Source organism: Rhinolophus sinicus, chromosome 14 (genome assembly GCF_057876585.1).
Source record: "Rhinolophus sinicus isolate RSI-liver-muscle chromosome 14, RSI-T2T, whole genome shotgun sequence".
NCBI lineage: Eukaryota > Metazoa > Chordata > Mammalia > Chiroptera > Rhinolophidae > Rhinolophus > Rhinolophus sinicus.
In genome coordinates this window covers 123,522,245-123,550,123 of record NC_142514.1, presented here as the reverse complement: position 1 = coordinate 123,550,123, position 27,879 = coordinate 123,522,245, and the positions used below count along the sequence as shown (strand labels likewise).

Below are 27,879 nucleotides of genomic sequence, written 5' to 3'. Positions count from 1 at the left end.
CTGCTGCTCTGGGAGCACGAGTCACAATTGTCACCATTACCCCTGCCCCCACTTTCCACCTTCAAGGTCCTTTCAGACACTCCTTCTCTTTAATGTACGGTCATATTCAAGAGAGTCTGAAAAATCTCACAGATGTTTTAAAAATCAAAGCAGAAACCCTTCCTTGACCTTTCTATGCCTTCAAGAAAAGCTATCTCTTTTCTTCTTCTTAGCTAATTTCTTTAGAAGGTCATCTACACTAGCTCCCAGCATCTCTTCAGTTCTTCCTTCCTGAAGCCTCAGCAGCCTGATATCCAATTTCGCTGCTTTGGAAATAACTCCCTACAAGTTACATTCAGTTACTGTTCTCATCCTAACGGGCCTTTGATGGCATTTGACACTTGTGACCACTTCCACCTGGTTGAACGACCAGCCTTAACTCGTGGGGCACATCCCTGGTGGGTCTCCAGTAGGTTTCAGGTTGTCCTTTCTCATCCTCTTTTGATGTTTCCCCTTCCTTTCCCCCAAATTTTAAATGCTGTTATTCATCACGGTTCCCTTGTATTGGATCCTTTCTTCATATTTTGAGACCTCTCAAATACAGTATTTTGCCTTGCCCTCATTTCTAAATTACATATTCGTCCCTATTTTCAGACCATATTTGCATAAATACCCTGCAGGCATCTCAAACTAACATGATTCATATCGAATTCATTGTCTTTCCCACTCCTGTTTCTCCTTGGGAACTCTGCCTCTCAGGAAATCATTTTGCTTCCTTGCTCTGCTTCACCCTCACCTCCTCATTCAGTTGTCACCAAGATGAGTTCTGCCTCCTTACCCTTGAATTTTCTCTGGAATCTGTGACTCTCCCCAGCCCTATTCACTGCATCAATGCAGAACTTCTCACGATTCCCATTTGGGGATTTCCGTCACCCTTTTATGGTCTTGCCTCAGCTCTCTCCTCTGTGATCCGCCATCCTCATGGTCACTGGAGAAATCTTTCTGAAATTCTGCCCAGAAATGTGGTTAAGAACAGAAGCTCTGCCAATACCATGCTGTTTTGATTATTGTTGCCCTGTAGTACAAGCTGATGTCAGGGAATGTGATACTTCCAGCCTTGTTCTTTTTCCTTAGGATTGCTTTGGCTATTCGGGGTCTTTTGTGGTCCCATACAAATCTGATGATTTTTTGTTCTACTTCTTTAAAAAATGCCATTGGGATTTTGATAGAGATTGCATTAAATCTGTATATTGCTTTGGGTAATATGGCCATTTTAACTATGTTGATTCTTCCAATCCATGAACATGCAATGTCTTTCCATTTCTTTTTGTCTTGTTCAATTTCTTTTTAAAATGTCTTGCAGTATTCAGTATATAGGTCTTTCACATCTTTGGTTAATTTCATTCCTAGGTATTTTATTCTTTATGTTGCAATTGCAAAAGGAATTTTTTAAAATTTCTTTTTCTGAGATTTCATTGTTAGTATATAAGAATGCAATGGACTTTTGTATGTTGATTTCGTAGCCAGCAATTTTACTGTATTTGTTTATTGTTTCTAATAGCTTTTTGGTGGAGTTTTTAGGGTTTTCTGTATAACATCATGTCATCTGCAAAAAGTAACGATTTAACTTCTTCATTCCCAATTTGGATGCCTTTTATTTCTTTCTCTTGCCTGATTGCTCTGGCGAGGACTTCCAACACTATGTTGGAAAGCAGAGGTGATAGGGGACATCCCTGTCGTGTTCCTGAATGTAGAGCAAAGGGCTTCAGTTTTTCACCATTAATTATGAGATTAGCTGAAGGTTTGTCATATATGGCCCTTATTATGTTAAGGTATTTTCCTTTTATACCTATTTCATTAAGTATTGTAATCATAAATGGATGTTGTATCTTGTCAAGTGCTTTTTCTGCATCAATTGATATAATCATATGATTTTTGGCCTTTATTTTGTTTATGTGATGTATCACATTGATGGATTTGCATATGTTGAACCATCCTTGTGCCCATGGGATGAACCCCACTTGGTTGTGATGAATAATCTTTTTAATGCATTCGATTTGCTAGAATTTTATTTAGGATTTTTGCATCTGTGTTCATCAGAGATACTGGTCTGTAATTTTCTTTTTTTGTGCTATCCTTTCAGGTTTTGGTATCAGGGTAATGTTGGCCTCATAAAATGAGTTAGGGAGTGTTGTCTCTTCTTCAATTTTTTGGAAGAGTTTGGACAGGTATTAGATCCTCTTTGAATGTTTGGTAGAATTCACTAGTGAATCCATCTGGTCCCAGACTTTTGCTTTTGGGAAGGTTTCGGATGACTGAATTAATTTCCTTACTGGTGATCGGTCTATTTAGATTGTCCAATTCTCGTGATTCAGCCTACGAAGGCTATATGTTTCTAAGAACTTGTCCATTTCTTCTAGGTTATTGAATTTGGTGGCATATAGTCCTTCATAGTATTCTTGGATGATCCTTTGTATTTCTGTGGCATCCGTGATAACTTACCCTCTTTCACTTCTGATTTTGTTTCTTTGTGTCTTTTCTCTTTTTATCTTAGTGAGTCTAGACAAGGGTTTGTCAATTTTATTAATCTTTTCAAATAACCAGCTCGTTGTTGCATTAAGGTTTTTCTATTGTCTTTTTGTTCTCTATTTCATTTAGTTCTGCTCTGGTTTTTATTATTTCCTTCCTTCTGCTGACTTTGGGTTTCATTTGTTCTTTTATTTTCCTAGTTCTGTAAGGGGTTATTTATCTGGGATTTTTCTTGTTTCTTGAGATAGGCCTATAATGACATAATCAAAACAGCATGGTATTGGCAGAAAAACAGACACATAGACCAGTGGAATAGAATTGAGAACCCACAAATAAATCCACATAAATATGTACAGATAATTTTTAACAAAGGAGCTAAAAGCATACAATGGAGAAAAGACAGCCTCTTTAATAAATAGTGCTGGGAGAATTAGAAAGTCATCTGCAAAAGAATGAAACTAGACTGCTATTTGTCACCATGTACCAAAATGAATTAAAAATGGATCAAAGACCTAAATATAAGACCAGAAACAATAAACTGCATAGAAAAAAAATTAGGTACTAAACTTATGGACCTTGGGTTCAAAGAGCATTTTATGAATTTGACTCTAAAGGCAAGCAAGGGAAGTAAAAGCTAAAATAAATGAATGGGACTATAGCAAACTAAAAAGCTTCTGCACAGCAAAAGAAACCGACAAAATAAAGAGGCAACCAACAGAATGGGAGAAGATTCTTGCAAACAATGCCTCTGATAAGGGGCTAATATCCAAAATATATAAGGAACTCATATAATTCAACAACAAAAAAAACCAAACAATCCAATTGAAAAATGGACAAAAGACCTGAAGAGACAATTCTCCAAAGAGGACATACAAATGGCCCATAGACATATGCAAAAAACGTTCGACATCACTAATCATCAGAGAAATGCAAATAAAAACCACTAGATTATCACCTCACACCAGTTAGAATGGCTGTCATCAACAAGACAAATACCATGATTCCCCGAAAATAAGACGTAGCTGCACAATTAGCTCTAATGCGTCTGTTGGAGCAAAAATGAACATAGGACTAGGTATTATATTATATTATATTATATTATATTATATTATATTATATTATATTATATTATATTATACCTGGTCTTATAGTAAAATAAGACCTAATCTTATATTCATTTTTGCTCCAAAAGACACGTTAGAGCTGATTGTCTTATTTTTGGGGAAACACGGTAGTAACAAGTGTTGGAGAGGCTGTGGAGAAAAAGGAACCCTCATACATTGTTGGTGGGGATGCAGACTGGTGCAGCCGCTATGGAAGGCAGTGTGGAGATTCCTCAGAAAATTATGAATAGAATTACCATATGACCCAGCAATCCCTCTCCTGGGTATCTACGCAAAAAATCTGAAAACATTCATAAAGACATATGTGCTCAAATGTTTATTGCAGCTTTATTTACGGTGGCCAAGACATTGAAACACCAAAGTGTTCTTCAATAGATGACTGGATAAATAAGTTGTGGTACATGTATACAATGGAATACTATTCAGCGGTAAGAAAAGATGAAATAGGACCATTTGTGATAACATGGATGGATCTTGAGATTATACTGCTAAGAGAAATAAGTCAGACAGAAAAAGTCAAGAACCATATCATTTCACTGATATGTGGGATATAAAACTGAAAACAACAAAAGAACAAGACAAATGAAGAAACAGAAACTCATAGACACAATAGTTTAGTGGTTACCAGAGGGTAAGGGGGATGGCAGGTGGCAGATGAGGGTAAAGGAGATCATATATATGGTGATGGAAGGAGAACTGACTCTGGGTGGTGAACACACAATGTGATATATAGATGATGTATTACAGAATTGTATACCTGAAATCTAACTTTGCTAATAATTGTCACCCCAATAAACTTTAATTAAAAAAAAAGACAAAACATAAGTTCTGGAATGAAATGGTCTTGTCACTAGCTGTGCAGTCTTGGTCAAATCACTGAACATGAAGTGTTATCTGTAAAGGGAGTTGTCTTGCTGCCCCACGGTGCAGTGTACTCTTTGAACGAGATAGTAACGCATGCAGAGCCTTTAGCCCGGTGCCTGCACATTGCGAGTATTAGGTAAACGGTGGGGACCCTGCCCCCCTTTTCCTAGCCTCCTTCTTCATCTCTAACATCACACAGTTTTGCCCATCTCACCTTTAGCCTCATCTCCCACAACTTTCCCATCACACACCCCATGCTGCTATCATCCCAGTCCACTTGCTGTCACTAAATGTTCCTCAGCCTTGGCTCGTGTTCACTAGACATCTGCGTAAAGCCACGCTGTACCTTTCCTTTTCTCCACCAGGTAAAATCCTAGCTTCAAGGTCAACTGTCACCTCATTTGTGAAGTCCTCTCTGACTTTGTTTCCTGGCAAAGTCACAGAACAGCTGTATGTTCACTTCTCTGAGCACTTGTACCACACATCAGGCTGCTTCTAGAACACATCTTCCTTGGAGAACAAGATGCCGTTTGGCTAGCCCTTGATGTGCAGTGCCTAGCAAAGCATCTTGTGCATAAAATGTGGTCTATAAGTGTTTGTTTATTAAACACAAAGTCTGTTAAACATTTGGGTTTCTTTTTTGCATGGTTAAATTTGTTCTTCTGTGAACAGATGTATTTTAGGACCTTTGGCATTCTGAAAAGGGAATCATAATAAAATCCCACTTACTTACTTTGTAATGAGTTGTGTTCACTGCATTTATATTGTAATTAGGGAGAAAAAAAACAAAACAAATTATGCCAATTTCCAAAATGTTTTCCTTCCCATTCAGGAAAGGAACACTAAATAATTATGTAGCCAAGTTTTGAAGTGGAAGACATGTTGATATTCGCCTTATGACACAGCTTACGGGGTAGAGTTCTTGGCCGTGCTCCTGGTAAAGAGAATACCTCTTCCTGGAACATTCTCCAGCTTTGCTTGAGCTCTTACCCAGGTCTCTCTATACCCCTACATTTTCTTCAAGGTGCTCTCTGGATTCTCCCTCCTTCATGAAGTCTTCCCTGGTTTACCAGCCATGAATTGTTTCACCACCACCACCATTCCTCCATCCCCCTCAGGGACCCCATACTGAGTGGTGTAACAAGCAGTGGTTCCCAAGTCTTAAATTGTGCTAATGTCCAGTTATGGGGCCTTTGGAAAGTTGTTTAGTATCTCACTGTTTCCTCATCTACGCAGGGGATGATGATAATATCTGTCTCATAAGTTTGTTGTTAACATTAAATGAGGAAAGATGCAGGTGCTTAGCCTGCCATTATCTGTGCTTCTCGTCTACCTTGCTTTGTGGATGATGGAGTCTGTGTAAAGGCGGGGACTGTGCCCTCTTTTATCTTTGTTTCCGTTGTGGTCCTGGAACATAGTAGGCATGGACGTGTGTGCTGAGTTAATGGAGTCATGTATAAAAACTGTCTTTCTACAAAGGCTTGTCCAGGGCTTTTAGCCGTAACATTAGCTGCAATCACGACTTTAAATTGCACTTTTCTGAATTGTTTTTTATTTTGATGACTAAATAAATAAAAGTCCTTATTGAATTGGAGAGATTCTCACTTCTTAATTATAACTATTGATGTCAGCATCACATAGTGCCCAGGTATTTTGTAATTTATAATTCCATGTGTTCTGTTAGGAGTACTGAGCGGATTATACTAGAAATGAATGTTAATTGAAACCTTTGCCTTTGGATGGGCAAATGGAACTTTTGACATGGTGAGAATGTTGAAATTCAAGTTTAGGTGAGGAAAGGGGGTGAGTTAGGAGCTCATTAAAATCCAGACACTATGCTTAGTGGTTTACATGGGATGCTTCTGAGTTACTGTTCGCTTCACTTCATAGATGAGAAAAGGTAAGTAACTTCCCCAGTGTCCAGTCCAATTAAGTGGAAGACCCAGGGATCACATTCACATTTGTCAGACTTCACAGTTGCTTCCAGGCAATCCTGGAAGTGAAGGAGGTCATGCTCTTTTGGGAAATCCGAGGTTGACTCAGTATAACCCTTGCCTCCAACTTGTGTATAGATAGTTTCAAAATAAATACAGATTCTTACAGCCAGTTAGTGATGCATGGGGCAGTCTGCCTCAGTCATCAATAGCAGAGATGCTGGTATTGAGTCAGCTCCAGTAGGGTCATTGTACTATGTATGAGCTAGCTGGAGGCCATTCTGACCCTGAGTGAAACCCAGAAGAGAGGAGGAAAATGATTAAAAACAAAATGATGTTGCCTTATAAAAGGTAGATAAAATCATAAACCTGACCCTCAGCTATAAAAGACAGAGCCTGGGAAGTAGAAATGAGTAGGTAACTGTGGGATTTTTTTTTTCTTCATTGAAAAAATTTGCTTCTTTATGCATTTTGGGATTACCTTGTTGCTTACAAGCAAAGATGCTCATTTTACAGTGTTTCCATATTAACTTTTCCCTCATTAATCTTGCATTCTGTAGCAATATGATATTACTTTATCTGACCTAAATCAGCCAATGCTTGTTAGTCTGTTGAAAAGCAAGAGAAATGACAACGCTGAGGCTCAGATGGCCCACCTGATACCCGAGCTCTGCTTTCTAACAGGTAATGTTTATATTTTATACTCTGTCAGGATCTTGATCACAGGCTTCTGATTCTTAGCAGTGGGCAGACCCTCCTTCGGTTAGCTGAGCATGAATTCAGCCCTTGGCGGATGGACCCTTAAATGATTTATTTTGCTAGTAGAGCAAGAGGGAGGATGGAATGCCCTTTGGAAATTGCGTGGCACATTAAAAGTTACCTGTTTCCTTTATCTCGCGTATTCCATTTGTTACTTCGTGAAATAGGCCCCAGATATTGTCCTAAAACAAAGCTGCTCTTCACCATTTTCTGAACTTCACTGGTTCAGGAAGCCATATGACTTTGATTTTCGTCTGGTATACTGTTTGAATGTGCCAAAATGATCCTTAGTCTCTTTTAGCATGAGCTTCCAGAAGGGAATCTTCCCTGTGTAGTAGAATCTGAATAACTGTCTTGAGTATTCTTAATGATATTCATTTGATTAACAGGGTGGGACTAAGAAGGGCAGACTTTCTACTTTTTATATTTTTTGTTTGGCTTGAATCAGTTATGGTGTGTATATGTTTATTTTGCAATTAGAAACACTCATAAGGGTATAATCCGTGAAGGGAGGGATGCTGATTCTTAGTGGTATTCTGATACCCTAGCTCTGCACAGTCCCACCTGGTAGCCAGTAGCCATGTGTGTTGATTGAGCACTTGAAATGTGACGAGCACACCTAAGGGCCTGAATGGAGCTGTGCTATAAGTGTAAAATGCAGACTGGATTTTTAAGACTTAGTATGAAAAAAAAGGGAAAATAGCTTAGTAATTTTTTTATATTGATTACATGTTGAAATGATAATTTAGATAGATTGAGTTAAATAATTATTAGTAATATGCTATTTAAATAATTTCAACTGTTTCTTTCTTTTTTTTAACGTGGCTAGTAGAAAATTTTAAATGACATTTGTGGCTTGCATTTCTACTGGACAGTGGTATCCAGATGTTAAATCCAATTCAGTTTAACTGGAAAGCTTACCCTGTGCCCAAGATGGGCTGGGGTTACATGGTATACTGTCCATTTTTCGCTGTTGTTATTTCCATTTAACAGGGCTGAGTAGCCGGGTAACCTCTGATTTCCAACTGATGAAGGTCGTGGCTGAAGAAATGCGGCTCAGTCCTGTGGGAAGGCAGCAGCGCCTGGCCAGACTTGCTGATGACATCCACAGGTACTCGGACACCTCGCTGGGACCAGCGTGCAACCCACTTTAAGGCCTATTTTATAGAATTGGATGATGTATAAGACACTTCATTCCTTGATGAAAATGTCTCATTTCTACTGATTCAGAGCAATGCACTTTTGAAATGTGTTGTCCAGAGCCAGGTTCATCCAAGAGGCCTCAGGACTATGGGTTGAGGGGAAGTGGCTGAAGGCTATGCAGGAAGAGAGGTACCACCCCACTTCAACTACACAGCTCTGCTTTCATCTATTTAATACATCGAGGTTCTGGATAAATTTTTGAATGAAGAAAAGGGTTGTAATTAAAAAAAAAAAAAAAATCTATTCCAGGCCTCCAATATTCAGGGTCAGGAATGTTCAGATCTGAATAGAATGGCGTCAGCACACTGATGATTAGGAAATCCCCACTGTGTATTCTTTAAACTTCGGTTCAGCCCACCCGATTCTCAGATGGCATTCCTAGCCTCGTTTATGACAGTTTGCTATAACCTGTGATGGGAAAATGGAGCCTCCCCCCGTTCTCCTTCTGACCTCCTAAAACGTCACTTTCTAGTAGGGTTGCTGCAAGTAACTACTGGGCACTTAAAGTGTGGTTAGTGCCACATCTTGGAATGACCACATTTTGGATATATTGGATATATATTTTATATGTATATATATATATATAGAATAATTTCATTTGTTAATTTTTACTTTTTTAATGCGGCTACTAGGAAACTTTAAATTACATATGTGGCTTGTTTTATATTTCTACTGGGCAACTTTATTAGAGAATGGTCTCTTTTTTAAAAAATGAAAAATTTGGAGGAGGAATTTGGAAATTTACATAAACGAAAAGAGGTGTGTGTGTACACTCTGTAAATATTTGTTTAATAAATGAATCGTATATTGTTTCAGATATTTTCAAATGCACATGATCATGTTCCTTTAGGAACATGGCAAAGTACAGTACATTGTGTTTTGTAACTTGCTTTTTCTGCAACATTTCCATGTGATAAATGTGCATCTTTATTATCATGGTAGTGATTTCAGAGCTTTTTATTTTAGGGCTACACTTTAGGTCATTTATCCTGGAAATCCCTCAGACTTCCTCCTACGTGAGAATAACTTATTCCTACTTCTCATGCTCTCCCCTTATACCGGGCTGTAGATTAATCTTCCTGACACGTCTACCTGCCCCCTTCCAGTAATCCCATTATTCCCACCCAGGGTCCTGACCAATTATCATCTCACACATCTCTTCTTGGACAGATAGTATCTAAAACAAAATAATTAATTCAAAGTATTTGGTGTGACCAGACCTGACATAACATGAATAGATGGAAATATGAGCTGTGATAAAGTCCGTGGTAAAGAGGTTCGGGCTCCCCTAAAGAGAGGGGAAGCTTTGATAAGTAAATAAAAGCATGAATTTTATCAGCGTCTTTTGCGAGTGCCTGGCTTACCACGCACGGGCTACTGTAATAGAGGCCAGGACACAAAATCAGTATGGTAGCTCTCCTCAAGGAGCTTACAGCTTGATAGAGATGACCATACATCATTCCCCAATGAGATAATACAGAAAGGATGATTAAAGTGTACTAAATTATAAACTTAAAGTACTATGCAAATATAAAGTGGTTATTATTGCTAATACTAATATTCTCCTCTTAGTCTTCCCATTGCCCTCTCTATCCTATGAATCTTCTGAAACGTAAGGTCCTTATGTCCCCTTCTTTTGTCATCCTTCATCCACTCCCAAGCACCAAATTCAGATATTCCCAGAAGACATCTCCAATCCAGAGGCTCCACAATGTCTCTTTATTAACAAGTTTACTATCAGGAATATGTCACATTTATTGAGCACAGAGCATGTGCCAGGCACTTTGGTTTTACTTTCTGCGTATTGTCATATTTAATCTTTACACCAAATCTATAAAGTAGCTAGTTTTATTATCCCTACATTTTGCCAATAAGGAAACCACAGCTTTAAAAGACTTAAAAGTTTGCTTAAGGTTACATATTATTAAATGTCAGTACTAGGAGTAAAACCTTGATCTGTCCGGCTCAAAGGCTCATTTTGTTAACCAATGTGCCACACCGGAAGCTTTTCCATCCCTGCAAGTCCCAAATGGGCACAGTCCCCTAATTCTTTAGAGCAGGAGGAAAAAATAATAGTGAGTAGAAATATAAGTCAGGAATCTTTAAAAAAAAAATCAACCTCTGAATAATTCAGTAAATTATAATTTTATCTCTAATGATTAAAATTCTTTAGAAGATAGCACTTTAATGACTTAAAACTCAACTCTCTCAACAGAAACAAGGATGCCCGTTTTGAGCTGGAGACCTGGGGACTGCATTTTGGATGCCAGATGTCTCTGACTGGCCGGGTTGTGCCTTCAGAAAAAATACTAATGCAAGATCACATAGTAAGTGCTATGATTTTATTTTTATCTAACAGTATTTGCTTGAATATGGGTTAAGTTCGATCATATACCAGAGTGACTAAGTGGGCTTGTCATATTCATTTGGTTTCCCCAGGGCTGCCATGTTCTTGCACTTCCTTTGTCCTATACCTTGAGGTCCCCTCTGTGTTCCTTTTCAATCTCAGTGTACTTTCATGGGCTTAGTGGCACCCAGAGGGCATGATTAGGTCAGTTAGTATGATGTGGTGTCACATTTAAAGATGTATTAGAAAATGGCATTTCAAACCATTGCAGTTAAAACATGCCCCCCTGTTATTGGGTGTTGTACTCTTTCATCACCAAAAAAAAAAAAAAAAAAGAAACTCCATAGTATGTGGGAAAATTCTATGAACTGGTGAAGGTTAATTTTAATAGACTGTGCTTCCTGATACCAGAGTTGTTTTTTCCCCAAAGTAGAATGCTGCTCAGCTGGCATAAACAGGAAGATATTCACGTAGAAACCACCCTCAGCCATAGTATTTAGGGAGAAAGGTATTCTGAAACTTGAAGAGACCAATCATTGCCTCTCTCAGCTTCTGTTGAAGAAATGTATTTTATGCAACAATTTTTGTGCATTATCTTTCAACTTATCCCTTGTGTTACGCCCATTTTAAAATCTAGTTAAATTTAATTTCATTTTAAAGGCTCTCTTCTTGCATTTATTTGATATAATAAACCAACATGTCTAAACTAATATAACTGAACAAAGAATGTTTTCTGTTGGCAGACTGAGGATTTTTTAATCATTTCTTTTTGATAATCTATTCCAAATTACCAAAACCCTTATTGGAGAAACTGAGGAAAAACTACTTTTTAAAAACAAAACAAAAAATTTGGTGAAGTGTGAAAAGGTAGGCCCCAATTAGGATTTTGGTCAGGAGTCAGTAAAGAGAAGCTGAGTTTCAGTTCCACATATAAAACAAGATACAAATATTTAAAATGACCTCTGTCCTCATCTCTGTAAGCAAAGTCATTTGTCAGAGCTTTTTTTGTGTGTGCATTTTTTGGTGTGAAAACAAATCTCCATAGGAGAAGGGGGCAATAAATGGAAGAACCCGCCCCCTAGAAGTTGTGGTAGATGGTTAGAGGTGACTGTGTCATCGACTTCTTGACCAATTCAGCTTTTCTGAAATTGGGTTCTGGGAACTGAGTAAACTGAATGTTCACAGGTCTCAGAGTGGGCCTTGAGCATTTGACCTGGGTCTCCTGCCAGCCCGTCACAGGTAGGAGTGTAGGTGAGAGGGCTGTGGCTCTCCTCATACTGGCTGTAATGGGAAGGAAAGAATCTGGACTCCAGATAGAATCTTTCATGGAGGGCTGCCCTTCCACTTCATTCTCAGGCTAAGGTCTCCTTCTGCAGCTGAGTCCCCGCCTGGCCACCTAATGGCAAGGCATCTTGAGGATGGCTGGTTGTTGAGTGCTTGGTAGAAAGTGTCCTGATGTCGGTGTCAAGAGTATCAGCATTCTAAACTGTCACTGCTACCAACTGCCTCCATAATCTCTCTCAGCCACAGCTATGGAGTCTATACAACAAAGGGGTTACATTGCTTCTTAAACATTAATGTGTAGATGAATCGCCTGGGAACTTCTTTTTTTTTTTTTTTTCCCTTTTTTTTTAATTAAAATGCAGATTCTCATTCAGTGGGTCTGGGCTGAGTTCCAGGACTCTGCATTTCTCACAAGCTCTCAGGAGATAGTTATGCTGCCACAAAACAACACTTTGCGTAATAAAGGATTAGATTACAGGGTGGTCCTCTTAAAGTCTGACAGTGGGGAGCTCTTCCCAGCTCACCACAATGAGGACATTTCCATTCAATTCCAATCCATGGATATAAACAGGCTACTGACCCTTTTAAAATCTCCCCTCTTCGGTGCAGGGAACTTGTTTTTCCTGGTCGCCTGCTTGCCCGTACATTCATAATAAAGGTCAGCGATTCTTAGAGCTGGAAGGGAACCTAGAGATCTTTGAACCAGCCACCTCTCTTTGCACACGGTGGAGGCCCATGAAGTAAAGCGACTTGTCCAAGGACCAGCAGCCAGGGAGTTGTCGACTTGGGATGATGCTCAGATGCCTCCACTCTCAGGAAGCACGTGTGTTCTGTAGATGTGTTTACATCAGTGTTTCGGGTCTGTGAATAGCAAACTACAGACTAGCTCTCGTATGACACATGTGGACCATCTTCACATTGTCTTTGTTCAATTGCTTTCTGAATACATGTTTTCAACCCTTTCAGTTATTATTTTTCTCCTTATTATTTTTTCTTAGTGTCAACCAACATCTGCTGCTGATTGGTCCAAGGATATGCGAACTTGGAAGATTTTAAGTACGCCATCTCTGAATAAATGGTTGATTATATGTAGTGACAGAGCTGAAAATGTGACTGAGAACTTTTTGAGCTGCTTGAGAAGAGTTGGAAATTCCATGGGATTTAATGTGGACTGCCCCAAAATGTGAGAATGCACTGAAAATCATCCCAACTTTTTTCTATATATTAATTTGGTTTGGTTCAAAGCTAGGAAATAAGGGCTGAGGTAGCTACAAAAGCTTCTTTATCTCAGTAAATTTTTCTAATATAAAGTGCCAAGAAAATAGATAGAAGTAGATAAATGATTTCATACAGTTAAATATATTTTGTTGGTTTTTGTAAAATTTTGTTTTCATAGTTGTTTAGGCAATAGTCTTATTACCTCAAAGTCAGTACTAGTTAGGGCATAAATCCTTAATGAATCCATATATTACCTCCTCAACTTTTTAAAAAATTCTTTCGTAGCAGTTATTTATGAAACAACATCAAAAAGGATATTAAGAAATAAAAGTTTCATTTCCTGACTTATTTGATAGATTAGATGCTTTAAAATTTAATGTAAAAATATATTTGAAATAAGCTTTTCTGATTCTGTTTCTATACCATGAAATTAGTCATTTAGATAGTTTTCTGAGAAAACAAAGGTCATCATTCACTTTGTTTTTCAACATGTATTGAGAATCTGCTATATGCTAGATACTGTACCAATTTCTGGGGATGAGAAAGGTAAATTGCTTTCAGGTTACTGGGGGATTCATACATACACAGTCACACTCAAAATTGAATATTGTTTTGCTTTAGAAAAGCCGTAAAGTTGATCATGCCTCCTTTTATTGAGCTTGATATGCTTAGCAAGAAGCAGTAGATACTTCTTTTTCTTTGTAATGGTGGAGATACAAATGTCCTCACTGGCAGGGTGGCAGTTATTCTTGAAACACATGGTTAGTAATTATATCAGCAGTGCAAACATTGTAGAAAACCACAGATAGTTCCAAAGTCTCATTTTACACTGTAGTTTAGAATTCTCCTCTTATCAAATCTGTTAACAAATCGCCTGGTTTGAGTTTCACCTGCTCTAATTTCTCTTAACCCATGAGCTAATAAAGCAAGACAAGATTATTGAAAGAAGCCATAATCAGCAGACCCTGGGCTGGCGTCTTTCTCACACCAGTTCCAATGGTGTGTCTATATTCTGTTCCTGGCCTGTGTTATTTGAAAACCCGTATTTTATTCCATCCTTTGTCTTTCCCATGAAGTATCCATTTACCTGTTAGATTTATATGCATAGTTTCTCCCATCTGACACATTTGCCTGATGAGTTTAGAAGGACTAAACAGTAAAATAGCAGTTGGGTCTGCATGCAACAGATGGAATTGGAAAAGTCAGAAGCATTTAGGTGTTTAAACAGAGCTGTAAGCCATTCCGGCAGCTCATTGGGAATCAGCAAGCAGGAGACAGAGGTCCTCGCCCCCTGCTGGGCAAGTTTTAAAAGGCCACTGGGCATTGGGACAATCCAATCATATACACAAATATGAGAGGCTGATTCCACATAAAGAAAGTGGATTTATAAATTCCTCTGTATGGGAATTATTTCTGTAGCCTCTGGCCCCTGACATAATGTAAGCACAGAACAAATAATTGCTAAGTACTTGCTGACTGATCGATTAAGGCTAAATATTCCAGTTTCCAAACAAACAGCCACTCGGGGGGAAAAAAAAGTCTTTTAGTCTGAATTATACAGATTAGTTGAATATCTTGGTCTTATTAATCTGCTGATTTTTGAAACATTCATTTTAAAGTTCCCCTGGAGATTAAGTATTAGAGAAATCGTAATCCCAGTTTGACTTGAACCCTGTTTCAGATACTTGATTATTGAGACTTGTGATTTCAAAAGTTCACTTTCCACCCCATTTTGAACAACATAATTATTAATTGTATAGATTCCATACAATTGAGAAATTTTTATTTTCTACCAAACTACTTTTAAGCTAATAAAAATAATTATTAAACATTGCTGGCATATCTTATAGTGGGAGAAACAATTTTAGGCTCAAAATGTTGTCACTTTTCTCAGTGATTTTTTTCCCCCCTCAAATTGCTAGTATGGTATAAAAGTCTATTTTTATTATTTTTAACTCCATATGATTGTATGCTACTAAGAAGGGTTGTATATCTTCAAAATTAAATCTTTTTATGTAGCATAAAAGTACAAGAAACCCCAGCTGCATTTCTTAGCGCCATACAGAAACATTTCGATCCTGGTGTTCAGTTGGTAAGTATGGATACTTTTTGTGTTTTCATGTGTAGTTTTAATTTTTTTTTGTTCTGTCTAACAGTCTTGAAAGAATCTGAACGTATTCTCAGATATGTTTGCAAATTGTTGTGCATTTCCTTAAGCACACAAGCAAGTATTAATCTTAGTATTTTAATCAATAGCTTATTTCTCTGTCATATTTCTAATAATCATTTTAAAACACTGTTGTTACCCCTGTATCAGCCTCTTCGATGTCTGCATATTTTCCAACTTGTTGGGAGGGTCATCACTTACTTAAGATTTAAGATAATTGACTTCCATCTTATCCTGTAAATGTTGGGGCACCCAGCATTCTCACCAATGTTTCAGGGGATTCTTGCAGGATTTATATTTTCCATGTCACCTGTAGCCTCATGTGTTCTACTTCCTCTGAATTCTTGCCCTCCTCTGTGTGTTTCATCTTTTGTGAGTGCCATTTCCTCCTGCATTGCATCACTTTGTGGGATAGCCACAATTGACTCATTTCCCAGAGTATTTGTGTGGGAGGTCGGGGGTTGGGGAGTGTGAGGCTGACTTTGCAGAGGGTTTGTATCCAAGGCATGATTACATCACACCCCAACATTCCAGACAAGTTAAAATTGATGTCTTTTTTTTTTTTTTTTTTTAATCTCTCAACCATTCCTATTTCTTGGAAGTGTTCACACTTCTTTGAGGCCTCAGCCTCATACTACATGGCAGTGCTTTTCCTGTCCCATCTCCTCGTCTTACCTCCTTCGCTCATTCATTCCAACTCCCAACATTCCTATTATATCTCATGCAAAGAAGTTTAGCCCTTTATTTCTCTTTTAGTCAGACACACACACACACAAAACGGTCCATAAAGATGTTATATTAAACAAAGGGAATTCTCACCCTAAGAGTATTTATTTTTCACTTAAAAAAATAAAATCAAACTTACAGAAAAATTGCAAGAATAGTACAAAGAACTCCTATATGCTCTTCACCCAGATTCCCCCATTGTTGACATTTTATCGTATTTGCTTTATCATTTTATATCTTCTATCATCTATCTTTTTCCTGAACCATTTGAAAATAAGTTACAGATATGATGCCCCATTATCCTTGAATATTTTAGTACATATTTCCTGCAAACAAGTTCACTCTCCAGCAACCATAGGACCCATCAAAATCAGGACACAGTACGACCAGCTAATCCACAGACTTCATGAACATTTGTCCCAAAAACATCCTTTCTAGTAAAAGGATCTAATGTGTCTGTCTCTTTAGTCTCTCTTTGAATCTGGAATGGTTCCATCGTCTTTCCTTGACTTTGATGACCTTCCAATTTTGAAGAGTATAGACCAGTCATTTTATATAATTTCCCTCAATTTGGGTTTGATGATTAAATTCAGGTCATGTACTTCTGGCAGGATTACTAAAGCAAATGTTTTTATTGCATCCTATCTTGGGGTACCCGTTGATTAAGGAGGTATCTGTCAAGTTTCTTCACTGCAAAGTTACTTTTTCTCTTTGTAAACGTCCTGTTCCTTATCACATGTTCACCCATTAGTGTTAGAATCCATTGATAATTCTTGTCTGAATTCATTATTACTTTGATGGTTGCCAAACGGTAGATTCCTAATTCCATACTTCCCTCTACGTTTATTAGGTGGCATTAGATGACAAGAGCAATTCTCTTCTCCCCATTTCTTTGTTCATTTATTTTATCAATATGGATTCATGGATCCCTATTTTATTTACTAACTTATAGTCCATTACTCTTATTATTTATTTTGCTGCCCAAATTGTCCCTTGTTTTGCCAGTGGGAGCCTTATTCAAACTGGCTTCTGTGTCTCTTTGACATGTCCCCATATTTCACGAACTACTTCCTTATTGTCTGGCACAATAAGATATTCCAGGTTAGTCTTGAAGTTTTGCTGCCCAGCTCTGGAAGATATTTCTCCAATGAGCCCTGGTTCCTTTGGGTAGAGAACAGTATTTAAGAACAAAGATCTGGGCATTGGATATGCTCACTTGCTACTGGGGTTCAGGCTTTCTCAATGTGCAAAGCTAGAAAATGTATATATGTGTCTACATAACATACTCATATATATAATGCACAATTACATCTATTTTATTACTAGCTGTATCTATGTATCTATATATTAAAAACGTGTTCATACCTCTAGTTCCAATCCAATACCACAGGAAAACATTCCCCCTTTCCATTTTTGTACCCCCACTTCTCTGATAGTGAGAAACATGGCTACTGTCATTCTGCACATATGTACTTGCTCATCCATCCCTGGTGTAACCAGTCTCACTTGGCTCCCACCTTCTTTTGACTCTGGCCCCATTGGTCCACTCTTGTTCTGCCACCTACCTAACTTGCTTGGCCCCAAACACATATGATGTGAGGAAGAGAATTTTGCTGACAATTTAAAAATATTTTCCCCTAATTTATATCATTAAGTGTAAATAATTTTAGCCCTTGACAGTATTTTGTCAGTTCTATTGGTGATAAAAAATAAAATCACTTTTTAAATGTTCTTTTGCTAATCATGGTAGCGCTTATCTTTTCTATAATTTGGGGGTTTTGAAGGCAGAGAATAAAAGATAGAAAGGAGATAGAAATAGGCCAGGAGAGACCCTTCTCTGAGGGAAATACCTGATAAGAAGTAGGGGCAGTGACAGAAATGGGTGGAATTTAAAATACCACAGGATCTGAAGCTGCTTTCTCCTTATTTTCCCTCCTCCCAAATCCTTACTCTCAAGTCCCAGTAAACAAAAAAATTGTTGTTGTTTTTTGTTTGTTTGTTTGTTTGTTTGTTTAAATTTTGGTTGTCCAGTCAGTACCTATTGGGAAAAAGACCACAGTGTAAGCTAATTCTTCACTTGGCTTATCAGTGGGTGAAGTTGGGGATGGGGCAGAGGGGATGAGAGCTGGAGAACCACAGCAAAGGATCATGGCAAAGAAGGGAGAGGTAGCTGGAGAAAGAGCTGGGTTAGAAGGGAACTTGAGGACAGTAACAGAAGCAAGTCAGTGGAGAAATGAGGAGGAAAGGAAAGCAAGGGAGACGGGTAAGGTTAGAGTGGGACTTGGCGGAGTGAATGGCTGATGAGAAGGCATTTCAAATGGCCTTCACTGTCAGTGGTTTAAAGGCTATTTAAAAGTTCAAAGGCCTGTAGACGTGTTCATATCTGCTTCTTGGAAACGTAAGGGCAAAAGATGTTTGGAGAATCCATGTATTCATTACTTTTTTTTCAGTTTTCTGTGGATTTTTTATACTTCATTTATTTTGACATTCAATATTATTTTATATTTCAGGTGTACAGCATAGTGCCTAGGCATTTATATAATTTAAGAAGCGATCCCCTGACTAGCCTAGTACCCATCTGACGTTATGCACAGTTATTACCATATTATTGACCATATTCTCTATGCTGTACTTTACATCCCCATGACTACTGTGTAGCAACCAATTTGTATTTCTTAATCCCTTCCCCTTTCTCATCCCTAAACCCTCTCCCATTTTTAAAAAACTCTTTCTAAGCATAACTAGATTAACTTTTTTTCCTCCTGTGTGTGTGTGTGTGTGTTTTCTCTCAGGTAATGTGTATTCTGCCTTCTAACCAGCAGAACTATTATGATTCCATTAAGAAATATTTGAGCTCTGACTGTCCAGTCCCAAGCCAGTGTGTGCTTGTTCGGACCTTGAATAAACAGGGAATGATGATGAGTGTCGCCACCAAGATTGCCATGCAAATGACCTGTAAACTCGGAGGCGAGCTGTGGGCGGTCGAGATCCCTGTGAGGAATCTGTCATGCTTTTCCTTTCAGTAATCAATCAGTTAATTAATTTTAAACATGAAATTAAAGTAGGAGAGATTTTTACGTAATCTTAGAGGTATTTGATTTGTTTGTTTGTTGGGCTTGTTTGTAGTTTGTTCTGGGTGCTGACATGACACAAGCCCGCCATGAGGGTATGCAGAAGAAAATGAGGCATAGCCCCTGTTCTCAAGGAGCTTCAGTTAAGCCGATAACAGAATATTTCATGAAAGAGAATCTAGTTTGACATAGGCTTGGAAGGCCTTATTTGGAGCCCGCCAACCACTATTTAAAATCTGTGCTCCATGGCCTCTGCCTTTACCTGCTTTCAGAAGGTGCTAACTCTCAGAGTAGCTTTGCACCCTGCATGGGGCTTCCCCAGACCTTGGGGAGCTGGCAAAGCCTATGATCCAAACCTCCAAACTCTAGTGGGAACTGAGAAAATCCTCTTCTTTCCTGAACAATGGCCACTGTGGGAGAAGCGAGGGTACGAGAAGTGAGGGAATGTTGCCCATTCCCTTATGTTTCCATAAACAGGGTGTATGAGGTTACCCCCATCCGCCCTTCCTGGAGGAGCTATAGAGCCAAGTGAGGATTCCTTAGACATCTGAAGAAAGGAGAATGAAATCCCTCTTCAGATTCCTTCAGCCCAGAGGCAAGGGATAAATGGACTGACCACTTTCCCAGAATCTCTTGAACCACTGATGGTCCTTGGTCACGTCCACAAAGGATGGTGGCCGTTTTAGGACTATAGTGAGTCTCCTAAGCAAAGTATGTACCATATTCTCTCCTCTATCGTTAAATCTCTTTGGTTTCTGGTTTAATAATCTTCCTCACCCGGACATTGATCTCCCTGGCACATAGCTTAACTTGAATAATTAAATAACAAAGGACAGTTTCTTAAAAACTTCATATTAAATCATTGTTTGGGGAAATAATATCTCATCCCATTAAATCACAAAAAATTTGATTTTACAGTTAAAGTCCCTGATGGTAGTTGGTATTGATGTCTGTAAAGATGCATTCAACAAGGGAATGGTGGTGGTTGGATTTGTGGCCAGTATTAACCCCAGAATCACCAGGTACTTTTAAAATTACCCTTACATATTCTTCCATTATTTGACTACTAATTGTGGTTTAACTGTATAGCAAGGAATAGTTTGTAGTCACTCATTTTTAAAATGTGAACATTTATGGTCATAAACTATACCTGCATATGTAAATGTGATTGATAACATTGGAGTAATAGCCTCATTAAAAAACTATTTTTATACATACATTAGGACAATCTACTGCCAGTCATATTCCAAAAGTGATGGCCATGTAGAAATTCTTGTGCATTTCTTTTCTGAGCATGTGCTCTGTGTTATGCACTGTACTAGGAACTTGACATACATTCTGTCAAGCAGTTGAGAAACAGATTGCCTGCATGTGTATCCTGACCTGTCACTTGTTATGTGTCAATGCTCGATACATGCTTGTTATTATTTTATCATCCTTAATGCTCACAGATACTTGATGTGGAGGTTGTTCACACAACCATTGAAAAATAGGCAGAGGAGTGGCCGGATGGCTCAGTTGGTAGAGCATGAACTCTCAGCAACAGCGTTGCCGGTTCAGTTCTCACATGGGATGGTGGGCTGTGGCCCCTGCAACTAAGATTGAAAATGGCAACTGGACTTGGAGCTGGGCTGCGCCCTCCACAACTAGATTGAAGGGCAACGACTTGGAGCCGATGGGCCCTGGCAAAACACACTGTTCCCCAACATTCCCCAATTAAAAATAAAAGTGAAGGAAGAAAAAAATACATAGGCAGGATTAGGGATGACACCTCAAACCCAATGCTTATTAAATTGTACTTCTTAGAATTGTTTCAATATTTGTTACTAAACAATGTTTTGAGGCTGTGGGAACTGTTTGCAAAAAAAATTTTTCCCTATCCTTAAGCTGTTTGATTTACTCCATTACATTTGTGGTCAGGCATATATTTGGGATTGTGGGAAATAGGAAAAGTAGCAGCACGCCTCCAACTTCATTCCAGGTTGTATGAGGTCCCTACCATGTGTGTCACTTGCTTGAGCAGATAAAGGACTTCCAGCGAGTTAGCAGCATTCCTCATTGCATCATTACTGTTGCATATAGTATTTAGAGAACTACAATAATGTTGACTCATACTTACCACTAAGTCATGACCTTCATTTTCTAAGTGCTTTTAATTAATTAATGACTTGAGCAAGAGAACTTGCTTCTGAAATCTAAATAAGTTTACCATGTTAAGATTTTAAATCTAAAAGACTCATTTATAGAAGTGGAAGTTTATGCATGAGAAATCTTTGAATATATTGAGAATAGAAGATACACCGCTAAAAATAAATTCCTTTATAATAATAACATACAGGACTCTATTAGTGCTTGTTATGTGCCAAGTACTGCGCTAAGGACTTCACATATAGTATCTAATTTAATTTTTACAGCAACCCTATGAGGTAGTAACTACCTCTTTCTAGACCTAACACAGCAAAGTCACAGAGCTGACGAGTATACCGCCCAGATCTGTGCCCAGATGTGTCTGATGCCAGCACGATGCTTCAGTTTCTCTACCATAAGTTTTGTGGGTGGGGGGAGCTTTTTAATACAGTTGTGATGATATAACATATACAAAAGTATGAACATTGATTTTTACTCATAATATCAATTTCTTAATTTAATCCTAATACATGTTTATAGTAGAAATTTTGAAGTTGAACTTTACTTTTGTTCTTTGCTTCCTTTAGGTGGTTTTCCCGCTGTATCCTTCAGAAAACAACAACTGATGTTGCAGATTGCTTAAAAGTTTTCATGATCGGTACTAAAAACACAGCAATGAGGGAGGGCTCCGAGGACTGTTCCTTCAGACCCAAAGTCCACATGCCAGACCAGATAGGAGAAAGCAAACTCTCCAGGCTTGCCTGAGTCAACTGGCAGCCAGTTGGGAACTCCAAAGCTGTGTCCTGATTCAGGCTACCAGCCCGACTGTAGAATTTACAGTCTGTGTGTGATAAACAGAAAACCAGGAGGAGGGAGAGTTTGTAGCTGCTGGTGGCTTTTGCAATTAGTTTGAAGGCCAAAAGAAACCTACCCTAGAGGAACAAGGATCATGACTTAGCAGTGTTAGGTCTAGAAAGAGGAGAGAAGTCTTTGGGATGGGATAGGGATGCTGGCAGATAAAGTGTGGCATAGCAGGAGAAGATGGAGAAGATGCAGGCGAGGAACGGTGCCGTCTCTACAGTGGGATGCGGTGGGAAGAGGGGTCTGGGGTTCCCAGCCCCTCACCAGCCCGGCCCAGATCTGGCTTTGCCATCCCTTAGTGTGCTTGTGCCTCTCACTCCCTCCCGTGACCTGCATTTTTCCATCTGTAAACTTTGGAGGATTGTAAATATTTTCTTTCCTAAAAAAGTGAATTTGGTGATATGTGTTGGTAATGGACTTACACATGTGATCATCTTCTATTGAACTAAATTGCATTTCCTGGACAGTAAACTCTTTTAAAGCAATTGTACAACATATATACATGAAATGAGTTATTGTAGCATGTTACTTTCCCCTTACCAAAACCTGTTTTTTTTTTTTTTTGTTGTTGTTGTTTTAATAGTTATGAGGAGTTTCTGTTGGGGAGGAGTTACTGTCTGGGCTTTGCTTTTCAGGCAATTTCTAGTTAGAGTGGGTGGGTGTGTTCTCAGAGTTCATATTGTCTGAGACTTGGAATCTCATTGGGTGAGGTCATGTGAAAAGATGCATTGAGAGGAACAGCCAAGTCCTCTCCTTATGTTTTCATATTTATTTTTATTAGAGAAGAAAATGATATAAAATTTTCCAGTCTCTATTTATTGAGAGGATTTAAAGAAATTAAATTGGTATTAATTTGTTTTTGGGAATGTGTACGCATGAGTTAAATGCATGAATTGCATGAATTACATTTTAATTTATTGCATTAATATTAACATTTTGCTGGAGAAATGCTAAGCATAAAATATATTGCCGTAGAGACCATTATGATTCCCTGAATAGCAGAGATGCAGAGATGTTCTCTGAAGTTATCCATTTTTATATTATTGCCAATACAACCCAAGTTAGGTATGACCCTATTTCACAGTGGTCTGAAGTAGCAGACTTATTTAAGTTAAGATCTTATTTAAGTTGAAAGATACGGGGATTTCATTATTTGTTGGCATCAGACAAGTCATTCTTTTCTTACTAACACCAAATTCTGCAGGCGCACTCAACAAATGGTACAAGCACAATCATGACTTGCCAGCTCGGGTCATTGTGTATCGTGATGGCGTAGGGGACGGCCAGCTCCAGACACTTGTTGAATACGAGGTTCCACAGCTGCTGAGCAGTGTGACAGAAGCAAGTTCAAATGTCAGGTATTAAATTTGTGTTCTTTCTCTGCCCTCCCAATTATTATAGCACATTCATCGTAACTATTAAAATTAATAAATGCCAGCAGATCTTTTTTTCCATGCAGTTAAGTTTTGCTCTGTTTCTGTATCATTTGAGTACAGCTGGATAGATTGATTTCCCCTAGATTGGAAGGTAGTTGGGATGGTCTTACGTTAGTAGCCTGGGTGGTGTGAGCTTTGGGGACCCTTGGTGGGAGCGCTTGGAAAAGGCAGGTGACATCCTCCAGAGCAGCTGACACTGAGATTCCGCAGGGAGCCTGCGGGGGCTGCTGGCAGGTGAAGACGCTTTGGACATAGTAACATACCATGGGAAAAAACAAGCTATAGTTTCAAATTCAAGACCCAAACCCACACAGAGCTGGAGCCTCTGAAATGCAGGCACTGATGTGCAGCTTAGGTCTGTGGAAGGTGCTGAAAAGCACTGTGTGAGTGCTGCGAATGCTGGCTGCATGTGGAAACCAGACCATCTTAAACACCAGTGCGGCACCTTGCTCCACGTCACATTTCTAGATTCGATGTTTCGGGACAACATTTTCCTTTGATTATGTCAAGTGGCAAGTGCAAGAAAAATATTAGAGCTGGAAAATGGAGGAGGATGATAATCTTCGGCTGGCTTCTTAAAAGATTCCGAAAGCATCTTCTTTCAAGCCGTGCACAGTGGTCTGTCTGTAGAGTTAAACCACCATCCCCACCGTCAACCAAGTGTTGCAGCCAGGAGCCACAAGACGCTGAGTCTTGACCTCAGCAGTGACTGTTAGAGAGGAGGCAGAGCATAATAGCTTGGGGCAGTACCGCCTTCAGCTGCATCCAAACTGTCAGAGCCAAGATATGTCATTCCCCACTGACCTCAGGTGACTGTATCTATTCAGAATCACAAGTATGCAATTTAGGGGTAGTGGACAGTGACAACGAGTTAGTTTTCTTACACAATAACATCAACTTTAAAACTCTCAGTATTGGAAATATTTATAACATTTTTAATGCAATGAAAATGCTTAATGTGAAATTTCATGGTGACTCCTTGCATCCCAGAGGGTCCTTCCATGATGGATTGGCCTTGGCTTTACTAAATGCTGACTTTAACACTTAGCCATTCAGCATTTGGCCCAAATGTATATTTGGTCAGTCCGCTCATCATATCAGATGTGTGTTTTGCAGGATTCAGAAGCGGTGATTTAAGAAGTAAGTGGGACTTGTGGTTTTTCCTTTGCTATCCAGAAATTGAGAGGAAGAGTAAAGGTGAAAATAGAGGGACTATTCTTGTCTCCATGGATGGTTCTGGAAAATCTTTCTTTAGAAGTGCTAATTGAAGTTCATTGCCCTATCAACCTTCCTCCCCGTCCCCTTTAAATGACATAAACTAGCCATGTGACCCGACCGACACACTTTTGCAACAAATAAGGACAATCCCTAATTTTAAAAAATTGTGTGTATCTCCAGGGGAAGACAGATTGGGGTGATTTTTATTTTCTTCATTTTTGCAGTCATTTTCTAATGAATTTATTTGTTCCATCAAAATATTATGAGAGAGAGAGAGACAGAGACAGAGAGAGAGAAATGGAAAGCTGCATGGCTTGATTTCAGTTCTCTCTGTCTTGTTCTTGTTTTTGTTTTTTGTCTTTCTCTTCCTAGCTCCAAACTGTCCGTGATTGTGGTCAGGAAGAAGTGCATGCAGCGATTCTTTACGGAGGTGAACCACACTGTTCAGAACCCGCCACTTGGCACCGTGGTTGACTCTGAAGCAACGCGTCCTGATTGGTAAGTGCTGTTAGAAAGCTTATTTTTAATAAGACATTCACGGTGTGGTGTCCACGTTTGCCCCTATTCTGTTTGCTTTCTTTCTCACATTCATTCCATTATTTCCTCCTCAGCTATGACTTTTACTTGATCAGCCAGGCCGCTTGTCGGGGAACTGTTAATCCGACCTACTATAATGTCATCTATGATGACAATGGCTTGAAGCCTGACCACATGCAAAGACTTACATTCAAATTATGCCACCTGTACTACAACTGGCCGGTGAGTGACGGCTGCTTGCTTATGTGAGTCTTGCTACTCTAGGTTCCTACCCAGGAATTGTCACCCAATTCACCTTCGTATCCCTACCCCTAGCACAATGTCGGACTTTTCACAAAGGATGAATGAATGAGTGACTTCTTGAGTCCATAGTGGGAGAAACCCAGTCTGTCATAGCAACAAAATAGCAATAGCTATTGTAATACATTAGTACTTATAATTGCCAGAGGACTTTATTATATACATTATCTTATGTAAGACTGGGAGGAAATTAGGATATTGTGATTTCCACATTACAGCTGAGGAAGTCAGAGCCACCTCAGATGTTGTCTGGTGGGAAATTAATGGGCGTGGCTCTGTCTGTGTTTCTGTGCACGAGGCCAAGAGCTGCTGTCAAAGTCCAAGGCCAAGATTTGCTCTGAGCCCCGCGGAACATTAAGTGGTAGGAAATGTAGATCCTGGCTTGGAAACCATGAAGCCAGACTGGCCCTCCACCCCAGTCAGCCTAAGTTCCCAATGAGCAAAGGTGTGCTTTGTTGGTTGAGCCTAGTTATTGTTTACTCACAAACATACTCTATTGTATATGTAAGTAGTACATGAAAAGTCTCATGGGAAAAAGTCACTTTGAAGAACAAGTTATCCTGTTAATTTCCATCAATACTTTTTCCTCCTCAGGGCTTAATCAGTATCCCAGCACCGTGTCAGTATGCCCACAAGCTGACCTTCCTGGTGGCACAAAGCATTCATAAAGAACCAAGTTTGGAATTAGCCAATTCTCTCTTCTACCTGTGATGACATGAACCATTGGCACCGCTAGATGAGAAATCGAGGAGTAGTCAGTTTACTTTGTGCAAATCTGCCGCCAGTTCTCCATCGAGGCCGTGACTGGGGAAAGGAGATTAAGCTTAGTTTTAACTTCTGGAAGAAAACAAAACAAAACAAAACAACTTCATCTGAAAAGGTTCAAAATAAATGTATGTTGTGTTATTTTAGAGTTATATGCTTGGGGTAAATTCTTACTGTGATACACGGAATTAAAATTTACCATCACCTGTAAGTAATTCCACAAAGCTACATAGCCTCTAAGAAAACGAATGTTTGCATGATGTTTTACACTTGATCTGAGCCAAAAGGCTGAGAAGCAATTGCATGATGTTTGATGGTAGGTAAATGGGGTCTAATTCTCACCCTAAATTTTACAAAAGTTTTCTTAAATAATGGTATAGAGCATTTTTATAGAGTGGTTTAAATGGTTATTAGAAAATAAAGAAAATTTAGAGCATCGCTTAATGTGTTTATTGTCATTTGAATTTCACTTGAAGTTACAAGTGCACCTCATTTTGTAAGTGTCTTCAGCAAAGATTCTTACCCACTAGACCACATCACAATCACTCTGAGTTATATTTCTACAACTGAACGTATCACTTGCTTTCTTCATGGTACTTGATTTCACTTCCTAAAAACTACCCTCATTGATGACCCTACTTCATACTGCACTGAGAAAATACTCCATCAGAAGAGAACTGCACAGGCTCCCATTCCATCTACCCACCAAAGGGCATCTATGCTCATTGACCCTGCCCTTCACCTTGCTATCATAAATAAACCATGTCTGTGCTCTATGGAAGGCTCTCCACCTCTGTACTAAACCCCATGCCTTCTGACCTATGAAAGACGCTGCTCTAGCACTTCTTTCCTCTTCTTTCTGCATCATCAATTTTCCCCTCACACCAGATCATTCCCATCGGCTTGATAAGTATACTGTTATTTCTCCCATCTTAATAAAGAAACTATTTCCCCCTCCAGCCACCACCCTCATTTCTTCCTCTTCTTTACAGAAAAATTTCTCAAAAGAGTAGTCTGTTTGATGTATCAAATACCCAATCAGAATTTAACAACCAGGGCCGGGCCGGTGGCTCAGGTGTTTGGGGCGCCGAGCTCCTAATGCATGAGGTCGCGGGTTCGATTCCCACATGGGCCAGTGAGCTGCACCCTCTATAGCTAAGATTGTGAACAATGGCTCTCCCAGGAGCTAGGCTGCCGTGAGCAGCCGGAGGTTGGCATCCAACTGCCTCACCGTGGGGAGTGCAAGGCTCATAATACCAGCAGGGAGCTGTGTTCTACACAACTAGACTAAGAAACAATGGCCTGAACTGGAGTGGGGGGGGGGGGGAAGGGGAGATGGAAGAAGGGGAAAAAAAAAGAATTTAACAACCACTACATCAGAATTGCCTTTGCTGAGGTCACTGATGACCTCTGCTTTGCTGAATTTGATT

At 39.2% G+C, this 27,879-nt stretch overlaps 1 protein-coding gene across 1 annotated transcript in view; it reads left to right on the top strand.

The window, feature by feature from the left end:
• PIWIL4 (piwi like RNA-mediated gene silencing 4) overlaps nucleotides 1-26,881 on the top strand; it is a 44,181-nt gene extending 17,300 nt beyond the window's left edge. The window contains exons 9-20 of the mRNA XM_074335588.2: nucleotides 6,991-7,114; nucleotides 8,183-8,300; nucleotides 10,608-10,719; nucleotides 13,022-13,206; nucleotides 15,261-15,333; nucleotides 18,927-19,127; nucleotides 20,124-20,227; nucleotides 21,920-21,990; nucleotides 23,398-23,551; nucleotides 25,220-25,345; nucleotides 25,459-25,606; nucleotides 26,279-26,881. Of these exons, the coding sequence (XP_074191689.2) occupies nucleotides 6,991-7,114; nucleotides 8,183-8,300; nucleotides 10,608-10,719; nucleotides 13,022-13,206; nucleotides 15,261-15,333; nucleotides 18,927-19,127; nucleotides 20,124-20,227; nucleotides 21,920-21,990; nucleotides 23,398-23,551; nucleotides 25,220-25,345; nucleotides 25,459-25,606; nucleotides 26,279-26,395 (1,533 nt within the window). The 3' untranslated portion in view covers nucleotides 26,396-26,881. The remainder of the gene's footprint in view (nucleotides 1-6,990; nucleotides 7,115-8,182; nucleotides 8,301-10,607; nucleotides 10,720-13,021; nucleotides 13,207-15,260; nucleotides 15,334-18,926; nucleotides 19,128-20,123; nucleotides 20,228-21,919; nucleotides 21,991-23,397; nucleotides 23,552-25,219; nucleotides 25,346-25,458; nucleotides 25,607-26,278) is intronic.
• The last annotated feature ends 998 nt before the right edge of the window (nucleotides 26,882-27,879 follow it).